Here is a 21840-nt window from a genome sequence, read left to right as displayed (position 1 = left end):
TTATACTAGGGCATGGCTGGGGCATTATACTAGGGCATGGCTTGGGTATTATACTAGAACATGGCTGGGGTATTATACTAGAACATGGCTGGGGCATTATACTAGGGCATGGCTGGGGCATTATACTAGGGCATGGCTGGGGCATTATACTAGGGCATGGCTTGGGTATTATACTAGAACATGGCTGGAGTATTATACTAGAACATGGCTGGGGCATTATACTAGGGCATGGCTGGGGTATTATACTAGGGCATGGCTGGGGTATTATACTAGGGCATGAATGGGGCATTATACTAGGGCATGGCTGGGGCATTATACTAGGGCACGGCTGGGGTATTATACTAAAGCACGGCTGGGGTATTATACTAGGGCATGGCTGGGGCATTATACTAGGGCATGGCTGGGGCATTATACTAGGGCATGGCTGGGGTATTATACTAGGGCATGGCTGGGGTATTATACTAGGGCATGGATGGGGCATTATACTAGGGCATGGCTGGGGCATTATACTAGAGCACGGCTGGGGTATTATACTAGAGCACGGCTGGGGTATTATACTAGGGCACGGCTGGGGTATTATACTAGGGCACGGCTGGGGCATTATACTAGGGCATGTATGGGGCATTATACAAGGGCATGGCTGGGGCATTATACTAGGGCATGCCTGGGGTATTATACTAGGGCATGGCTGGGGCATTATACTAGGGCATGCCTGGGGGTATTATACTAGGGCATGGCTGGGGCATTATACTAGGGCATGGCTGGGGCATTATACTTGGGCATGGCTGGGGCATTATACTAGGGCATGGCTGGGGCATTATACTAGGGCATGGTTGGGGCATTATACTAGGGCATGGCTGGGGTATTATACTAGGGCATGGCTGGGGCATTATACTAGGGCATGGCTGGGGCATTATACTAGGGCATGGCTGGGGTATTATACTAGAGCATGGCTGGGGCATTATACTAGGGCATGGCTGGGGCATTATACTTGGGCAGGGCTGGGGCATTATACTAGGGCATGCGTGGGGTATTATACTAGGGCATGGCTGGGGTATTATACTTGGGCATGGCTGGGGCATTATACTAGGGCAAGGCTGGGGAATTATACTAGGGCATGGTTGGGGCATTATACTAGGGCATGGCTGGGGTATTATACTAGGGCATGGCTGGGGCATTATACTAGGGCATGGCTGGGGCATTATACTAGGGCATGGCTGGGGTATTATACTAGAGCATGGCTGGGGCATTATACTAGGGCATGGCTGGGGCATTATACTTGGGCAGGGCTGGGGCATTATACTAGGGCATGCGTGGGGTATTATACTAGGGCATGGCTGGGGTATTATACTAGGGCATGGCTGGGGTATTATACTAGGGTTATGGCAGTAAGCACGGGTGACGCACATTGCTGGTTCTGTTCTGTATATGTGTATGTATTTCCCTGCCCTCAGTCTATACAGTACATGGTAGCTTGTGTTACAGTATCAGCCGCACCTGCAGAATGACGATTGACGTTCTCTTTACACTCAGAGAGAAGAAGACGCGACTTACCCTTGACGATGAGACTCTGATTATAATTAGTGCCTTAAAAGAAGCAAATTTGCCCAAATTTTTGGCTGAAGATGTTCCTCTCTTTGAAAGCATCATGGCCGACCTCTTTCCAGGCGTCGCCCAAGAGAAAACAAACACCAAGAGATTGGAGGTAACACAGTAACTGCAGTTCTGACTTTCCAGCGAGCAATGTATTACTCTGCGTATATACTCGTACTGCGTGTATATATGTACTATGCAGCTGTAACTGTTTGACATATCATCTACCAGGAACCGTAATAAAGATGATTATATGTCCACCAGGAGTGTTGGCAAATGTTATACAATAACGTGAGAGAGGGGGCAGCCACATGGCACATGCAAGGAGGGAGCGCACCTGGCATTATACACTAAGGTGCCCCCAAGTCCCCCCCCCCCCACTGTACAGATACAGCAACACCACACACACCACTGAGTAGACAGTGCCCTGGCGGGGTAGAGCATCAGGACAGTCCGGCCCCAGCTGAGCAGAAGATGGAAGGAGTAGAAGAGAAGGACCAGCCTTGTCTTGTGCACCAGGCTAGTGCCATGTCTGGGCACTGTATACCCCCCGGTCTAGCTGTGAAGGTGCTGCCTCCTACTGTGCAAAGCTGGGGGCACATTCTGGAACACAGCGCATTCATAGCTGACCTCTATATCCTGGTAAGAAGGATATTTACTAAATAAACCGCTACAGTATGTTCCAGCTATTTATAGCCTGCGCATTGCTACTGGTGTAAGAAAGGTAATGTCCACATTTATCTCATATATGCATCTGTTGTGCGTCTTTATGTCACCGGCGAGGACACGGCGCCTAGAATCTGATTTTACAGCAGTACAAGGCATTCCTTTATTTAGGCAGTTTCCTCTGTAATTGCCCTCCTGCCTCATTACCGCGCTTTCAGCGGAACCCGGAATCACAGCCATAAGCATTTATTCAAATCATCCTCCATTCTGTTTCTGCAGCGTGCAACACTATGTGTATTTTATTCTGTGTTTATAGAAGGCAATATCGGCGGCTCTGCACGAACTGTGTCTCCAGCCCTGGGAGAGTCAGACACAGAAGGTCATTCAGTTCTATCATCAGATCGTGGTAAGGGTACCTGTAGGTGGAGGGTCTCATTACAAAATATGGGTATGGTCGGAGGGTCTCATTACAGAATATGGGGATGGTCGGAGGGTCTCAATACAGAATATGGGGATGGTCGGAGGGTCTCGTTACAGAATATGGGGACTGGTGGAGGGTCTCATTACAGAGTATGGGGACTGGTGGAGGGTCTCATTACAGAATACGGGGACTGGTGGAGGGTCTCATTACAGAATACGGGGACTGGTGGATGCTCTCATTACAGAATATGGGGACTGGTGGAGGGTCTCATTACAGAATATGGGGACTGGTGGAGGGTCTCGTTACAGAATATGGGGACTGGTGGAGTGTCTCATTACAGAATATGGGGACTGGTGGAGGGTCTTGTTACAGGATATGGGGACTGGTGGAGGGTCTCGTTACAGAATATGGGGACTGATGGAGAGTCTCATTACAGAATATGGGGATGGGCAGAGGGTCTCATTACAGAATATGGGGACTGGTGGAGGGTCTCATTACAGAATATGGAGATGGTGGAGTATCTCGTTACAGAATATGGGGATGGGCAGAGGGTCTCGTTACAGAATATGGGGACTGGTGGAGGGTCTCATTACAGAATATGGGGATGGGCAGAGGGTCTCATTACAGAATATGGGGACTGGTGGAGGGTCTCATTACAGAATATGGAGATGGTGGAGTGTCTCGTTACAGAATATGGGGATGGGCAGAGGGTCTCGTTACAGAATATGGGGACTGGCAAAGGGTCTCATTACAGAATATGGGGACTGGTGGAGGGTCTCGTTACAGAATATGGGGACTGGTGGAGGTCTCGTTACAGAATATGGGGACTGGTGGAGGGTCTCATTACAGAATGTGGGGACTGGTGGAGGTCTCATTACAGAATATGGGGACTGGTTGAGGGTCTCATTACAGAATATGGGGACTGGTGGAGGGTCTCATTACAGAATATGGGGACTGGTGGAGGGTCTCATTACAGAATGTGGGGACTGGTGGAGGGTCTCATTACAGAATATGGGGACTGGTGGAGGTCTCGTTACAGAATATGGGGACTGGTGGAGGGTCTCATTACAGAATGTGGGGACTGGTGGAGGTCTCATTACAGAATATGGGGACTGGTGGAGGGTCTCATTACAGAATATGGGGACTGGTGGAGGGTCTCATTACAGGATATGGGGACTGATGGAGGGTCTCGTTACAGAATATGGGGACTGGGGGAGGGTCTCGTTACAGAATATGGGGACTGGTGGAGGGTCTCATTACAGAATATGGGGACTGGTGGAGGAACTCATTACAGAATATGGGGACTGGTGGAGGGTCTCATTACAGAATATGGGGATGGTCGGAGGGTCTCGTTACAGAATATGGGGACTGGTGGAGGGTCTCATTACAGAATATGGGGACTGGTGGAGGGTCTCATTACAGAATATGGGTATGGTCGGAGGGTCTCGTTACAGAATATGGGGACTGGTGGAGGGTCTCATTACAGGATATGGGGACTGATGGAGGGTCTCGTTACAGAATATGGGGACTGGTGGAGAGTCTCGTTACAGAATATGGGGACTGGTGGAGGGTCTCATTACAGGATATGGGGACTGATGGAGGGTCTCGTTACAGAATATGGGGACTGGTGGAGGGTCTCGTTACAGAATATGGGGACTGGTGGAGGGTCTCGTTACAGAATATGGGGACTGGTGGAGGGTCTCATTACAGAATATGGGGACTGGTGGAGAGTCTCATTACAGAATATGGGCATGGGCAGAGTGTCTCATTACAGAATATGGGGACCCTGTGGAGAGTCTCATTACAGAATTTGGGGACTGGCGGAGGGTCTCTTTATAGAATATGGGGACTGGTGGAGGGTCTCATTACAGAATATGGGGACAGATGGAGTGTTCCATTACAGAATATGGGGGCTGGCAGAGGGTCTCATTACAGAATATGGGGACTGGTGGAGGGTCTCATTACAGAATATGGGGACTGGTGGAGGGTCTCATTACAGAATATGGGGACTGGTGGAGGGTCTCATTACAGGATATGGGGACTGGTGGAGGGTCTCATTACAGGATATGGGGGCTGGTGGAGTGTCTCATTACAGAATGTGGGGACTGATGGAGGGTCTCGGTACAGAATATGGGGTGGGCGGAGAGTCTTATTAGTGAATACGGGGAGAAGCAGTCTATGAAATGACTAGATACCAGTGATATCACGTCTTACATTTTGTTTGCAAAAGCCAACTTTCAAAAGAATGTAGCCCAGCAATTTGCTAGAAACCATTTGCAACACTGAGACACTGTGGGGGCGATTCAATTGTTGTACCCTTCGACTGCCACTAGATGGCACCAAACAAAGCAATTCAATTGTTGCTCCGTTCGGGAGAATTTGACAGCAGATAAAAACCACTTGGCCTATCTAGTCTGCCCCTTTGTCATTGAGGAAACCTTTCCACTCGTAGCCTCCTGAGTTGGTGAGCTGATATATGCGATAACACTGTACTTTGGGTGCCCAAACGGGAATTTGGGTACTCACACCCGTACTTTAGACGGGCTAGCGCTGCTAAACCTGTCACTTCTGGGCACACACAGAAATCGCGCCCAAGGAGGAGAACAATTGAATTACTCCGATGGGCGTCCACAAAACAATTGAATTCCCCCTGTGCGTGGGGGAGAGGTGCACTCTGATGGTGAGAATTATTTGTACACTTGGTTTATGGTGATTGCTGTGTGGATGACACTACTTGCAGGCTCGTCATGGAGTAATGCTGGTGGGTCCCACCGGAGGAGGGAAGACGGCGGTGAGGAGGATTTTGGAGAAGGCGTTGGTACATTTGCCCACCGTTCCCATGGACAGAAGCTCTCCACTTGTAATTACATGTTTATTCTTCTTTACATTCAGCAATCTTCTCTGCAGCTTTCAGTTTACATATGGGAGCGATGTATCAAGCCTAGGAGAGACAGAAATGGAGAAGTTGCCCAAAGCATCCAATCAGCTGCTGTCATTTATCTAGAACAGTCTTTAAAATGACATTTAGAGTCTGATTGGTTCCTTTGGGCAACCTCTCTACTTTATGTCTCTCCACAACTTGATACATCTCCCCCATTATGTGGAGGATCAGGGAAATTGACACATCTAAATGTAGTGTAGTCAGAGTAACTTTCAATAACTAGACATCTATCCCTCTTTCTTGCATGGAAGGTTACAGTGATGCACTGTAGGGTCACATGGGCGGACCTCTAACCTTCAGAAGGGCCGCACCTTACCCTTAACCTCAGTGCTGTGTTAAAATAATGTAGTGACATGTAGTGAAAGAAAGAGACTGATATCTCTTCTGGGCAACTGGAACCCCCTCTTCTCCCCCCCCCCCCCTGCATTTGTCTATGAAGAGTGCCACATGTTTGCCATAATTAATCTAACAGATCAGTACACCATAGAGTGTGTTCCTAGCTAGGCTACCTATGATGGCCCTTCTACACACAGAGAGGACTGGGAGACTAGTAGAAAGTCTCCGAAGGATAAGCAGAGGGAGGACAGGTGGAAGCTGGCTGTCAGGTTATTCTCTGTCATTAGTGTTTCTGTGTATTAAATCAATGTTGTTGCATCCAACTGCAAGAACGTTATGAAGAAAGGGAAAGTGGAAACCTTCATCATCAACCCCAAGTGCGTGACCCTCGGAGAACTGTACGGAGAGATCGACCCTAACACCATGGAGTGGTCAGATGGGCTCCTGGCCTCCGCTGTACGGACGTTTACACAGCAGTCATCTAAAGGGAGTGGAACAACCGATTTGTCTGCACCACAAGTGAGTGTGCTATAAATCCCCGTACACCGTCTAGGTGCTCACGGCGATCCTGATTCAGCAGGTGGGGCAGGTGTAATATGTGCAGAGATGTAGGGTTAGGAAGGTAAATGTTCTGGCTTAATGCTAAATTTCAGTGTAAAGACAAATCTGCCCAGTATTTGTGTGCTACATGCAAAAGCAGCCAGTATTTTCCCTGCATGCAATAAAATAAGGCATATACCCCCCTTGCATTGCAACATGGTTAGTTCCAGGAACAAATTGATTCTTGCTTGCCCCAGACTCTGAATGAGGTTGCCCAGTCATCCCCAGGCTTAACAATTCACTGGTGCTAGATCTTAAGTGGCATGGGACATATAATTATGGGTCACCGAGGACTAGTCACCCAGGACTAGTGCATCTTACCTGTCAATATTACTCTTTACCAGGCACCAGTACTGGGAGTGATTTAGAGCACAGGGGCAGAATATTCCTCCCTCCATCAGGACGTTTTAAAACAAAAACTTGTACATGTGTTTACAGTATCACACTGGCGGTGGGACCCCATGGCAACGTCCAGGGTTAGGTGTATCACAGAGTCCTCTGTAGTATCACACAGGTGGTGGGACCCCATGGCAACGTCCAGGGTTAGATGTGTCACAGAGTCCTCTGTAGTATCACACAGGCGGTGGGACCTCATGGCAATGTCCAGGGTTGGGTGTATCACAGAGTCCTCTGTAGTATCACACAGGCGGTGGCACCACATGGCAATGTTCAGGGTTAGGTGTATCACAGAGTCCTCCGTAGTATCACACAGGGGGTGGGACCACATGGCAATGACCAGGGTTAGGTGTATCACAGAGTCCTCCGTAGTATCACACAGGCGGTGGGACCTCATGGCAATGTCCAGGGTTAGGTGTATCACAGAGTCCTCTGTAGTATCACACAGGCGGTGGCACCACATGGCAATGTCCAGGGTTAGGTGTATCACAGAGTCCTCAGTAGTATCACACAGGGGGTGGGACCACATGGCAATGACCAGGGTTAGGTGTATCACAGAGTCCTCTGTAGTATCACACAGGGGGTGGGACCACATGGCAATGACCAGGGTTAGGTGTATCACAGAGTCCTCCGTAGTATCACACAGGCGGTGGGACCTCATGGCAATGTCCAGGGTTAGGTGTATCACAGAGTCCTCTGTAGTATCACACAGGCGGTGGCACCACATGGCAATGTCCAGGGTTAGGTGTATCACAGAGTCCTCTGTAGTATCACACAGGTGGTGGGACCTCATGGCAATGTCCAGGGTTAGGTGTATCACAGAGTCCTCTGTAGTATCACACAGGTGGTGGGACCTCATGGCAATGTCCAGGGTTAGGTGTATCACACACAGGTGGTGGGACCTCATGGCAATGTCCAGGGTTAGGTGTATCACAGAGTCCTCTGTAGTATCACACAGGTGGTGGGACCTCATGGCAATGTCCAGGGTTAGGTGTTTCACAGAGTCCTCTGTAGTTTCACACAGGCAGCAGGACCCCATGGCAATGTCCAGGGTTAGGTGTATCACAGAGTCCTCTGTAGTATCACACAGGCGGTAGGACCCCATGGCAATGTCCAGGGTTAGGTGTATCACAGAGTCCTCTGTAGTATCACACAGGCGGTAGGACCCCATGGCAATGTCCAGGGTTAGGTGTATCACAGAGTCCTCCGTAGTATCACACAGGCAGTGGCACCACATGGCAATGTCCAGGGTTAGGTGTATCACAGAGTCCTCTGTAGTATCACACAGGTGGTGGGACCTCATGGCAATGTCCAGGGTTAGGTGTATCACAGAGTCCTCTGTAGTATCACACAGGCGGTGGGGCCACATGGCAATGTCCATGGTTAGGTGTATCACAGAGTCCTCTGTAGTATCACACAGGCGGTGGGGCCACATGGCAATGTCCAGGGTTAGGTGTGTCACGGAGTCCTCTGTAGTATCACACAGGCAGTGTGACCTCATGGCAATGTCCATGGTTAGGTGTATCACAGAGTCCTCTGTAGTATCACACAGGCGGTGGGACCTCATGGCAATATCCATGGTTAGGTCTGTCTCAGAGTCCTCTGTAGTATCACACAGGCGGTGGGACCTCATGGCAATGTCCAGGGTTAGGTGCATCACAGAGTCCTCTGTAGTATCACACAGGCGGTGGGACCACATGGCAATGTCCAGGGTTAGGTGTATCACAGAGTCCTCTGTAGTATCACACAGGCGGTGGGACCTCATGGCAGTGTCCATGGTTAGGTGTATCACAGGGTACAGTATTATTACCTGTTATTTATTATAACTGTTATTTGTAACAGCTCAACAATGAAAACAATATGAAGGGTTTAAATGACATTCCCAAGGCTGAAAATGAGGATTTTTCTGACAGTGTAACACCCCAACCTAGAGGTAAGTGTACCCCAAACACTGCATTACACAATGTACTAAAAGAGCTAGACTTTCATTTATATATAACATAATTATCAGTCATTTATAAAAGTCACAATTAGCCTGCTATGATGCTACCTGAGCCCCTACTGCAAGTAATTATACCCTATAGTTATTAGTTTCATTGCAAAACTATTTATTAAGGTTTATTATTTATTTGTTTTGTTGTAAATATACTGAAGTTTATTAATTAGGTATAAAAATATTCTATATAGAGGTGAATGACTTTTGCCCGTTCTCGTCTGCTTGTATGTTATCCCCAAAACATTGTCCTTCAGTCGGTGTAATAAATTCGGCAATGGTCCTGGCAGCATTAGGGTTAGTGGTAGGTCCTTCTGTTTGTAACACGTCTGTGGAGAGTGAGTGTTAGCTCTACCTCCTCCAGAGGTCATTGAGGCATCATATGATATAGTGCAACTCGCCTGTGGAGCAAGCGCAACCAGACCAGTGAGTGAACAAGCCGCACACACCTATCTAGCCTAAAACCATGGGCACCTGTTGTTATGGTCTACCTGTGGCACCTCTCTCGCAGTCTTGGGTGTCATCCTTATTACATGTGGGCCCCTTAGTATCTGGACCCGTGCCAGCTATGGTAGTTACACCCTGGTACAATGGTTGGTCAGTTTTATCAATGGCATTGTGTGCGGTAATTTAAACAGAAAATGGCAACGCTGTGACTGTATAGGGGAGAAGGGACTGTTATATACACGTAACCTACATCTGCACGTCTTAGTAGAAGGCCATAACACTGGGCAGTGGAGCCTAAGATTCATCGTAACTAGATCTCGTGCTGGTATTTTACGTGAATCCTGCGTCACTTCTGATTTTCTTCGTTATATAGCATAATCATTTTTGCCATATACTGGCTAGTAGCAAATATGCACAATGTGCTTTTTAGGAGATGCAGTCCCAGACTGGTATTGGATAATCCTGGATGGACCAGTGGACACGATGTGGGTGGAGAACCTCAACACTGTTCTCGATGACACAAGAACGCTTTGCCTGGCCAACAGTGAGAGAATTCGGCTTCCGCAAGGAATGAGGATGATATTTGAGGTGGACAGTCTATCACAAGCCAGTCCAGCTACCGTCAGCCGTTGTGCCATGGTCTACATGGTGAGACCAGTGATTCTTACACAGTATTGCGCTCTCTTCAGCTACTACTATCATTACTGTTATTCTCAATGTTGTGGGTCGTTGTTTTATTTCTGTTTCCTACCTGTGCTGTAAATGGATACGGCTCGGACATCTAATTATGTATAAAAACACTGTGGCCGCGTTCCGTTATATAGTGTCTGGGACTCTCTGATATCCATGTCATGTACAGCTGAGGGTGCTTTATCCCCTATATAAATGTATACAGTATTTGATATAAGTATGAGCTACACACACACTACTTTTAGTAGCCGTTTCCACTGGTCAGTAGTCACTCACTGTCCCCCATGTAGTCCCCCCCCCCCCCCAGTAGCAGCTGCACACAGAACCCCCCAAAAGTAGCAGCCGCATGCAGTGCCCCCACCCCCCGGAGTAGCAGCTGAACACAGAACCCCCCAGGAGTAACAGCCGCACACAACCCCCCCCCCCCCCCCTCCAGGAGTAGCAGCCACATGCAGCTTCCCCTCCCCCCAGAGTAGCAGCCGAACACAGAATCCCCCAGGAGTAGCAGCCGAACACAGAACCCCCCAGGAGTAGCAGCCGCACACAGAACCCCCCAGGAGTAGCAGCCGCATGCAGCCTCCCCTCCCCCCAGGAGTAGCAGCCGAACACACAACCCCCCAGGAGTAGCAGCCACACACAGAACCCCCCAGGAGTAGCAGCCGCATGCCGACTCCCCTTCTCCCGGAGTCGCAGCCGCACACAGAACCCCCCAGGAGTAGCAGCCGCATGCAGCCTCCCCTCTCCCCAGGAGTAGCAGCCGAACACACAACCCCTCAGAAGTAGCAGCCGCACACAGAACCCCCCAGGAGTAGCAGCTGCATACAGACTCCCCTTCTCCCGGAGTCGCAGCTGCACACAGAACCCCCCAGTAGTAGCAGCCGCATGCAGCCTCCCCTCCCCTCCCCCCAGGAGTAGCAGCGGAACACAGAACCCCCCAGGAGTAGCAGCCACACACAGAACCCCCCCAGGAGTAGCAGCCGCATGCAGACTCCCCTTCTCACAGAGTAGTAGCCGCACGCAGAACCCCCAAGGAGTAGCAGCCAGACACAGAACCCCCCAGGAGTAGCAGCCACATGCAGCCTCCCCTCCCCCCGGAGTAGCAGCCGAACACAGAATCCCCCAGGAGTAGCAACCGCACACAGAACCTCCCAGGAGTAGCAGCCGCACACAGAACCCCCCAGGAGTAGCAGCCGCATGAAGCCTCCGCTCCCCCCGGAGTAGCAGCCACACACAGAGCCCCCCCCCAGGAGTAGCAGCCGCACACAGAACCCCCCAGGAGTAGCAGACGCATGGAGCCTCCCCTCTCCCCGGAGTAGCAGCCGAACACAGAACCCCCTAGGAGTAGCAGCTGCACACAGAACCCCCCGGGAGTAGCAGCTGCACACAGAACTTCCCAGGAGTAGCAGTCACATGCAGCCTCCCTTCCTTCCGGATTAGCAGCCGAACACAGAACCCCCCCAGGAGTAGCAGCCGCATGCAGACTACCCTCCTCCCGAAGTAGCAGTCGAACACAGAACCCCCCAAGTAGTAGCAGTCACACACAGAACCCCCCAGGTGTTGCAGCCGCACGCAGACCTCCCTCCTTCTGGAGTAGTAGCCGAACACAGAACCCCCCATGTAGTAGCAGCCACACACAGAACCTCCCAGGAGTAGCAGCCGCATGCAGCCTTCCCTCCCCCTGGAGTAGCAGCCGAACACAGAACCCCCCAGGAGTAGCAGCCGCATACAGAACCCCCCAGGAGTAGCAGCCGCATGCAGACTACCCTTCTCCCAGAGTAGCAGCCGAACACAGAACCCCCCAGGTAGTAGCAGCCACACACAGAACCCCCCCTTCCCACCACTACCACCACCACCACCACCGGTGTACAGTTGCACGCAGACTTCACTCCCCCAGAGTAGCAGCCGAACACAGTACCCCCGCAGGAGTAGCAGCCAAACATAGTCCGTATACGAAGCACCAGCCAAGATAGGACCAGCGCCGAAACACCATGAGCAGTGGCATCCCATCCATTCATCCATTGTCTTGTGGGATTTCCCCTCACCAACCCACAAGACTCGCTGAACTCTTACGACCCCACCGGCGACAGCACAACTCAGCCGCCAGAGAAGTAAAAACTGCTGTGTGTGGGGGCCCCTAATGTGTGGGTGCCCTCTGGGATGACCGCCCCTGTCGCCTCTCCCTTAATCCGGCTCTGCACGTTTTACTTCAGTTGTGTTTATTGGAATGTCCTGAGCAGAGTCTCATTCTGACATCTTCCTTTACAGGACCCAGTTGATCTGGGGTGGAAGCCCTTCCTTAGTTCTTGGGTATCTAAGATATCCACCAAGGTCCCGCTGACGGGCGTGCAGTGCTTGAACACCTTGATCGCTACCAGTGTGGATGAAGGAATAAAATTCATCCACAGGCATAAAAGCCACTTACCTTTTCCTGTGCAAGACTTGGTGCCTGTAATGAACCTGTGCAAGATTCTAGATGCTTTCATTGATTTCATGAGCGGAAACGGCGGCTTCGGAGAGCGTAAGGACCTGGTTTATCATTCTGTGGATACATAAAGTGCATCTGTTATAATAGAATGTGTCACAAAAAAACAATGCATTGGTAAAATCAAAGAACATATAAAGCAGTGAGGATACAGAGCAGGCGCCTCCGAACACACACACGTAGAAATAGCTTATTATCTACCGATGTATTATACATGTGTATCGCACGGGCATTGGGCCTAATTCAGCTCTGATCGCAGCAGCAAATTTGTTAGCTAATGGCCAAAACTATGAGTACTGCAGGTGGGGCAGATGTAACATGTGCAGAGAGAGTTAGATTTGGGTGGGATGTATTCAATCTGAAATCTAAATTGCAGTGTAAAAATAAAGCAGCCGGTATTTACCCTGCACAGAAACAATATAACCCACCCAAATCTAACTCTCTCTGCACATGTTACATCTGCCCCACCTGCAGTGCACATGGGAGGTCATTCCGAGTTGTTCGCTCGCAAGGCGATTTTAGCAGCATTGCACACGCTAAGCCGCCGCCTACTGGGAGTGAATCTTAGCATCTTAAAATTGCGAACGACGTATTCGCAATATTGCAATTACACACCTCTTAGCAGTTTCTGAGTAGCTTCAGACTTACTCGGCATCTGCGATCAGTTCAGTGCTTGTCGTTCCTGGTTTGACGTCACAAACACACCCAGCGTTCGCCCAGACACTCCCCCGTTTCTCCAGCCACTCCTGCGTTTTTTCCGGAAACGGTAGCGTTTTTTCCCACACGCCCATAAAACGGCCTGTTTCCGCCCAGAAACACCCATTTCCTGTCAATCACACTACGATCGCCTGAGCGAAGAAAAAGCTGTGAGTAAAAATCCTAACTTCATAGCAAATTTACTTGGCGCAGTCGCAGTGCGGACATTGCGCATGCGCACTAAGCGGAAAATCGCTGCGATGCGATGAAATTTACCGAGCGAACAACTCGGAATGAGGGCCATGGTTTTGCCCAACTGCTAACAAAGGTCATTCAGACCTGATCGCACGCTAGCTTTTTGTGCAGCGCTGCAATCAGGTCACTACTGCGCTTGCGTATGGACCTCAATGATCACGGGCGTCGTACGGGTACAAAGTGGATCGTTGCTGAGTGATGGGTTTTATGAAGAATCCATTCGCACGGGCGATCGCAAGGAGATTGACAGGAAGAGGGCGTTTGTGGGTGGCAACTGACCGTTTCCTGGGAGTGGTTAGAAAAACGCAGGCGTGTCCAAGCATTTGCAGGACGGGTGTCTGACGTCAATTCCGGCCCCGGACAGGCTGAAGTGATCGCAGCGGCTGAGTAAGTTCTGGGCAACTCAGAAACTGCACAAAACTTTTTTGTACCGCTCGGCTGCACATGCGATCGCACACTTGCAAACGAAAATACACTCCCCTATAGGCGGCGACTATCTGATCGCAGCGCTGCAAAAAATAGCTAGCGAGCGATCAGGTCTGAATTATCCCCATGGTTTTGCCCATTAGCTAACAAATTTGCTGCTGCTATCAGGTCTGAATTAGGCCCATTGCGTGGTATTATAGCTGCTCCAAAACCACCATCAAACTTTACTTTACTCCGCAGTGTCTTATGTACATGTCAGTAACCTTTAATCAGGTTCATCCTATATAAAAAAAAAAGGCTAACGCTGCTCCTCACCTTTATGGGGGGGAATTCAAGTGTTGTGTGCGCCAGGGGCCACTAGATGGCACCCAACTAAGCAATTCAAGTGTTGCTCCGTTCGGGCGCGCACAGCCACCGGCGCTGACATTACTGTTATGTTGTCCCGTCATTTTGACGGGCTGGTAACTAGTAATCTGCTGAAATGAAATAGAATACTGTTTAATATACAGGCTTACTTCCGATCCCACTACCCATACATGTTGGAGATAGGACAGACCATAGCACATTATTATAGCACTTTCTGCAGCGGGGTACACTGGTATTCCACAGGGAATAACATTGGGGTGTAGAGTTGGATCTTGATCCGAGGCACCAACATGCTAAAGCTTTGACTGTTACCAGGATGTACTGCACCGCCTCCTCTATATCCCGCCTCCAGGCACTGGAGCTCAGTTTGTAAGTTGGTGCCTGCAGTGCAGGTCACTAAGAGGGGGAACTGCGCTAGGCAGCCCTAATAAGAAGAAAGAAGACTTCAAGGGCCGCAGCACAGGCACTAGATGCTGTGTATGCTATGCTGACATTCTGTGCTGCGGCTCCATCACCTCCCCCAGCGGCGCTGTATACTGCCGCACCCTGGTTGCCGGGTACTTACAACGGAGGCGCTCCGGTCTCATCAGGCACACACACCGCCGCTGCTCTCCAGGATCGCGTGGCCGCATCAAAAGGAGGAGGTAAGAGTGTCCCCCAGGCGGGACCTGCCGAAATTGCGAACCGGTCGCGGTCTCCGGAGAGAGACCGCGCCGCTGACGTGGACAGTGTGGCCGGGCATGGACCCCACTATATCCACCAGGGCAAGGAGCACAGATCGGATTTACTAAAATCCATTTAGTGTAGGCTCCATAGTACCCGGTGGTGAAGTCCAGCAGAGGGGATAAGGCTCTGACCTGTAGCCCCTCCCCCAGCCCCAGGCGCCATCTACAGCAGATGTTCCCACCCTGGAGCTGCATCTCTCTCTCTCCATCACTCCCTGTCAGCGTCTGGGCGCCATTACACAGAGCTGCGCTGATTCTGGGACTGCTTGGTGATGCCTCCTCTGTAAAGCCGCCTGCGTCATCAGCGCTGTGCATTTACAGGACACTTAAGTATTCTACATGTTGTTTAGACAGTGTTAGTTGCATTACTACAGGGATATTTAGTACAAGTATCCTGTGATATACATCCAGTATATACTGTGCATTGTTATATCTGTATACATATATAGCTTTATTTAGTATTGCTAGTCCAGTGCAGTTTTATTGTTTGTAATAATTTCTGCATCGTATATGTGACTGTGTGTGCCAAAATCTGCATGTAGCTGTGCACAAGTGGTTAATCGCATGCGCGGCCGAAACTAGGATTTTTGTCACCCGGGGCAAGGCAGTAATTTGGAGCCCCCCCCACCCCACCCCAGTTGCAGTCCTGTTGCATGGTTAATCAATATTAAATGTCCACATACAATATAAACATACAGAGGTAAATTTACTAAGGTGTGAGATTTGTAGAACTGGTGATGTTGCCCATAGCAACCAATCAGATTATATCTATTATCTGCTAGAAGCAGCTAGATAAATGGTAAGTAGAATCTGATTGGTTGCCATGGGCAACATCACCAGTTCTAAAAATCTCCCACCTTAGTAAATTTACCCCACAGTCATAATAAAGTTCTGCTATGCTGCAGCTCCAACATAAGTGACATTGCACCAGTGTCAGTGCATGAATCTGCATTCCCATAATACAGAGAAAATAATGCAATCGTTCCGTTTTATAGCTGCGTCTATTATCGGGTAATAAAATAACAGCGTATACCTGTATCGGCAGCCGCCACAGCCAGTAGCAGGGAACAGCTCACATTTATCTGTGTACATATAATATCAGTTTTACAGCAATGTCAGCATGAGCTGGATAATTAGACAGCACCATAATGTATGCACAGCGGCATGTTTTGCGCGGCGTGCCTCGGGTGCGCCTTCTGTCACTGGGGCGTACAGCTCGTCTCTGTATAGAATGAAGTTCATGTTTGTAATTTGCTTGTTACATTTTACCTGATTTATTCTTCATAGTGAATCATGACCTGAATGAGAAACTTTCCTCGTTATCAAACGTTCACGAGACGCAGTCTACCAGCGACACCCGGGCGTTATACTCCCCGAGCCTGACCGGGAGCCTGATGAAAAGGTTACACAGCTACATTAACATTTCCACTTTCTGTAACTGAAATGATCTCGGTAAAAAAATAAAATGTGCTATGGTTAGTGGCAAACGCAGGATTTGCATGGGGGGGTTCCAGAACTGGGTGGAGCCAAGCACGGGGTTGGGGACTGAGGTGACCCAGTATATGCTGGGTCCGTAAACTAGTGTATCTGTGTGTGTGTATATGTGTGTATGTATATATGTGCATGTGTATATATATGTATATATATATATATATATATCTCATGTTAAACATGCATACATATATATATACACATGTGTATATATATCATATGCAGTGGCGGAACAAGCGAGCGGTGGGCCCAGGTGTGACAAAATGCTTTGGGCCCCCCACATATCCCCACACACACACATCCCATCCAAGTCCACCCCCTCACCCCTGGAGAGGATCTGGTGAGGAGGACCTGCTCAGGGCCAGAGAAATGGATACCTAGCAACAGTGCCGTAACTAGACATTTTAGCACTGTGTGCAAGAAACGGCATCGGAGCCCCACCCCTGCATGTAAAACAGGGGCAGTGCGCGCCGTAGGCGCGCGCAAAAATACATAGTGGCGTGGCTTCGTGAGGAAGGGGTGTGGCCACAAAATAATACCATTTCATAAAACGGTGCACAGTAGTCTCCATTATTCAAATTACGTCGCACAGTAGCACCACTACACCAGGTAGAGACCCTCTTACACCTTACAGCGGACAGATTCCTCTTTTTACACATTACAGCAGACAGCGTGCACTTTTTACACATAACGGCAGACAGCGTGCCCTTTTTACACATAACGGCAGAGAGCGTCCCCCTTTTTACACATAACGGCAGAGAGCGTGCACTTTTTACACATAACGGCAGACAGCGTACGCTTTTACACATAACGGCAGACCGCGTGCCATTGTTACACATAGCGGCAGACAGCGTACGCTTTTTACACATAACGGCAGACAGCGTGCCCTTGTTACACATAACGGCAGACAGCGTGCCCTTGTTACACATAACGGCAGACCGCGTGCCCTTGTTACACATAGCGGAAGACAGCGTCCCCTTTTCTCTATCGTCCTAGTGGATGCTGGGGTTCCTGAAAGAACCATGGGGAATAGCGGCTCCGCAGGAGACAGGGCACAAAAGTAAAGCTTTCCGATCAGGTGGTGTGCACTGGCTCCTCCCCCTATGACCCTCCTCCAAGCCAGTTAGTTAGATTTTTGTGCCCGGCCGAGAAGGGTGCAATCTAGGTGGCTCTCCTAAAGAGCTGCTTAGAAAAGTTTAGCTTAGGTTTTTTATTTTACAGTGAGTCCTGCTGGCAACAGGATCACTGCAACGAGGGACTTAGGGGAGAAGAAGTGAACTCACCTGCGTGCAGGATGGATTGGCTTCTTGGCTACTGGACATCAGCTCCAGAGGGACGATCACAGGTACAGCCTGGATGGTCACCGGAGCCTTGCCGCCGGCCCCCTTGCAGATGCTGAAGTAAGAAGAGGTCCAGAATCGGCGGCAGAAGACTCCTCAGTCTTCTAAAGGTAGCGCACAGCACTGCAGCTGTGCGCCATTTTCCTCTCAGCACACTTCACACGGCAGTCACTGAGGGTGCAGGGCGCTGGGAGGGGGGCGCCCTGGGAGGCAAATGAATACCTATTTTGGCTAAAAATACCTCACATATAGCCTCCGGAGGCTATATGGAGATATTTAACCCCTGCCAGAATCCGTTAAGAGCGGGAGACGAGGCCGCCGAAAAAGGGGCGGGGCCTATCTCCTCAGCACACAGCGCCATTTTCCCTCACAGAAAGACTGGAGGGAAGGCTCCCAGGCTCTCCCCTGCACTGCACTACAGAAACAGGGTTAAAACAGAGAGGGGGGGCACTAATTTGGCGTTAGAAATATATAAAAAAGATGCTATAAGGGAAAACACTTATATAAGGTTGTCCCTATATAATTATAGCGTTTTTGGTGTGTGCTGGCAAACTCTCCCTCTGTCTCTCCAAAGGGCTAGTGGGTCCTGTCCTCTATCAGAGCATTCCCTGTGTGTGTGCTGTGTGTCGGTACGTGTGTGTCGACATGTAGGAGGACGATGTTGGTGAGGAGGCGGAGCAATTGCCTGTAATGGTGATGTCACTCTCTAGGGAGTCGACACCGGAATGGATGGCTTATTTAGGGAATTACGTGATAATGTCAACACGCTGCAAGGTCGGTTGACGACATGAGACGGCCGACAAACAATTAGTACCGGTCCAGACGTCTCGAAAACACCGTCAGGGGTTTTAAAACGCCCGTTTACTTTAGTCGGTCGACACAGACACAGACAGGGACACTGAATCCAGTGTCGACGGTGAATAAACAAACGTATTCCTTATTAGGGCCACACGTTAAAGGCAATGAAGGAGGTGTTACATATTTCTGATACTACAAGTACCACAAAAGAGGGTATTATGTGGGATGTGAAAAAACTACCATAGTTTTTCCTGAATCAGATAAATTAAATAAAGTGTGTGATGATGCGTGGGTTCCCCCCGATAGAAAATTATGGGCGGTATACCCTTTCCCGCCAGAAGTTAGGGCGCGTTGGGAAACACCCCTTAGGGTGGATAAGGCGCTCACACGCTTATCAAAAAAGTGGCGGTACCGTCTATAGATAGGGCCGTCCTCAAGGTCCAGCTGACAGGAGGTTGGAAAATATCATAAAAAGTATATACACACATACTGGTGTTATACTGCGACCAGCGATCGCCTCAGCCTGGATGTGCAGAGCTGGGGTGGCTTGGTCGGATTCCCTGACTAAAAATATTGATACCCTTGACAGGGACAGTATTTTATTGACTATAGAGCATTTAAAGGATGCATTTCTATATATGCGAGATGCACAGAGGGATATTTGCACTCTGGCATCAAGAGTAAATGCGATGTCCATAACTGCCAGAAGATGTCATGGACACGACAGTGGTCAGGTGATGCAGATTCCAAACGGCACAAAGGTGTATTGCCGTATAAAGGAAGAGGAGTTATTTGGGGTCGGTCCATCGGACCTGGTGGCCACGGCAACTGCTGGAAAATCCACCGTTTTTACCCTAAGTCACATCTCTGCAGAAAAAGACACCGTCTTTTCAGCCTCAGTCCTTTCGTCCCTATAAGATCATATCTGCCCAGGGATAGAGGAAAGGGAAGAAGACTGCAGCAGGCAGCCCATTCCCAGGAACAGAAGCGTTCCACCGCTTCTGACAAGTTCTCAGCATGGCGCTGAGACCGTACAGGACCCCTGGATCCTACAAGTAGTATCCCAGGGGTACAGATTGGAATGTCGAGAAGTTTCCCCTTCGCAGGCTCCTGAAGTCTGCTTTACCAAGGTCTCCCTCCGACAAGGAGGCAGTATGGGAAAAAATTCACAAGCTGTATTCCCAGCAGGTGATAATTAAATTACCCCTCCTACTACAAGAAAAGGGGTATTATTCCACACTATATTGTGGTACTGAAGCCAGAAGGCTAGGTGAGACTTATTCTAAAAAAAAATTTTTGAACACTTACAAAGGTTCAAATCAAGATGGAGTCGCTCAGAGCAGTGATAACGAACCAGGAAGAAGGGGACTATATAGTGTCCCGGGACATCAGGGATCCTTACCTCTATGTCCCAAATTTGCCCTTCTCACTAAGGGTACCTCAGGTTCGTGGTGCAGAACTGTCACTATCAGTTTCAGACGCTGCCGTTTGGATTGTCCACGGCACCCCGGGTCTTTACCAAGGTAATGGCCGAAATGATGATTCTTCTTCGAAGAAAAGGCGTCTTAATTATCCCTTACTTGGACGATCTCCTGATAAGGGCATAGTCCAGGGAACAGTTGGAGGTCGGAGTAGCACTATCTAGGATACTGCTACAACAGCACGGGTGGATTCTAAATATTCCAAAATCGCAGCTGATCCCGACGACACGTCTGCTGTGCCTAGGGATGATTCTGGACACAGTCCAGAAAAAGGTGTTTCTCCCGGAAGAGAAAGCCAGGGAGTTATCCGAGCTAGTTAGGAACCTCCTAAAAACAGTGCATCATTGCACAAGGGTCCTGGTAAAAATGGTGGCTTCCTACGAAGCAATTCCATTCGGCAGATTTCACGCAAGAACTTTTCAGTGGGATCTGCTGGACAAATGGTCCGGATCGCATCTTCAGATGCATCAGCGGATAACCCTATATCCAAGGACAAAGGTGTCTCTCCTGTGGTGGTTATAGAGTGCTCATCTTCTAGAGGGCCGCAGATTCGGCATTCAGGATTGGATGCTGGTGACCACGGAGCCCAGCCCGAGAGGCTGGGGAGCAGTCACACAAGGAAAAAAATTTCCAGGGAGTGTGATCAAGTCTGGAGACTTTTCTCCACATAAATATACTGGAGCTAAGGGTAAATTTATAATGCTCTAAGCTTAGCAAGACCTCTGCTTCAAGGTCAGCCGGTATTGATCCAGTGGGAAAAACATCACGGCAGTCGCCCACGTAAACAGACAGGGCGACACAAGAAGCAGGAGGGCAATGGCAAAAACTGCAAGGACTTTTCGCTGGGCGGAAATTCATGTGATAGCACTGTCAGCAGTGTTTCATCCCGGGAATGGAAACTGGGAAGCAGACTTCCTCAGCAGGCACGACCTCCACCCGGGAGAGTGGAAACTTCATCGGGAAGTTTTTTCCACATGATTGTAAACCGTTGGGAAATACCAAAGGTGGACATGATGGCGTCCCGTCTGAACAAAAAACGGGACAGGTATTGCGCCAGGTCAAGAGACCCTCAGGCAATAGCTGTGGACGTTCTGGTAACACCGTGGGTGTACCAGTCGGTGTATGTGTTCCCTCCTCTGCTTCTCATACCTAAGGTGCTGAGAATTATAAGACGTAGAGGAGTAAGAACTATACTCATGGCTCCGGATTGGCCAAGAAGGACTTGGTACCCGGAACTTCAAGAGATGCTTACAGAGGTCTTATGGCCTCTGCCGCTAAGAAGGGACTTGCTTCAGCAAGTACCATGTCTGTTCCAAGACTTACCGCAGCTGCGTTTGTCGGCATGGCGGTGGAAAGCCGGATCCTAAGGGAAAAAGGCATTCCGGAAGAGGTCATTCCTACCCTGGTCAAAGCCAGAAAGGAGGTGACCGCACAACATTATCACCACATGTGGCGAAAATATGTTGCGTGGTGTGAGGCCAGGAAGGCCCCACAAAGAAATTTCAACTCGGTCGTTTCCTGCATTCCCTGCAAACAGGAGTGTCTATGGGCCTCAAATTGGGGTCCATTAAGGTTCAAATTTCGGCCCTGTCGATTTTCTTCCAGAAAGAATTGGCTTCAGTTCCTGAAGTCCAGAAGTTTGTCAAGGGAGTATTGCATATACAACCCCCTTTTGTGCCTCCAGTGGCACTGTGGGA

At 49.6% G+C, this 21840-nt stretch overlaps 1 protein-coding gene across 7 annotated transcripts in view; it reads left to right on the top strand.

Annotated features, from left to right (window-relative positions):
* DNAH14 (dynein axonemal heavy chain 14) overlaps window positions 1-21840 on the top strand; it is a 427754-nt gene that overhangs the window by 221920 nt on the left and 183994 nt on the right. For all 7 annotated transcript variants that reach the window (XM_063919003.1, XM_063919002.1, XM_063918999.1 and 4 more), the window contains exons 35-42: window positions 1534-1705; window positions 2576-2665; window positions 5421-5540; window positions 6288-6476; window positions 8796-8886; window positions 9824-10041; window positions 12349-12601; window positions 16321-16435. In XM_063919003.1, coding sequence (XP_063775073.1) covers window positions 1534-1705; window positions 2576-2665; window positions 5421-5540; window positions 6288-6476; window positions 8796-8886; window positions 9824-10041; window positions 12349-12601; window positions 16321-16435 — 1248 coding nt within the window. The remainder of the gene's footprint in view (window positions 1-1533; window positions 1706-2575; window positions 2666-5420; window positions 5541-6287; window positions 6477-8795; window positions 8887-9823; window positions 10042-12348; window positions 12602-16320; window positions 16436-21840) is intronic.

Source organism: Pseudophryne corroboree, chromosome 4 (assembly GCF_028390025.1).
Source record: "Pseudophryne corroboree isolate aPseCor3 chromosome 4, aPseCor3.hap2, whole genome shotgun sequence".
Lineage (NCBI taxonomy): Eukaryota > Metazoa > Chordata > Amphibia > Anura > Myobatrachidae > Pseudophryne > Pseudophryne corroboree.
The sequence above is the reverse complement of the archived record's forward strand: the minus strand, read 5'-3'. Positions and strand labels throughout refer to the sequence as shown.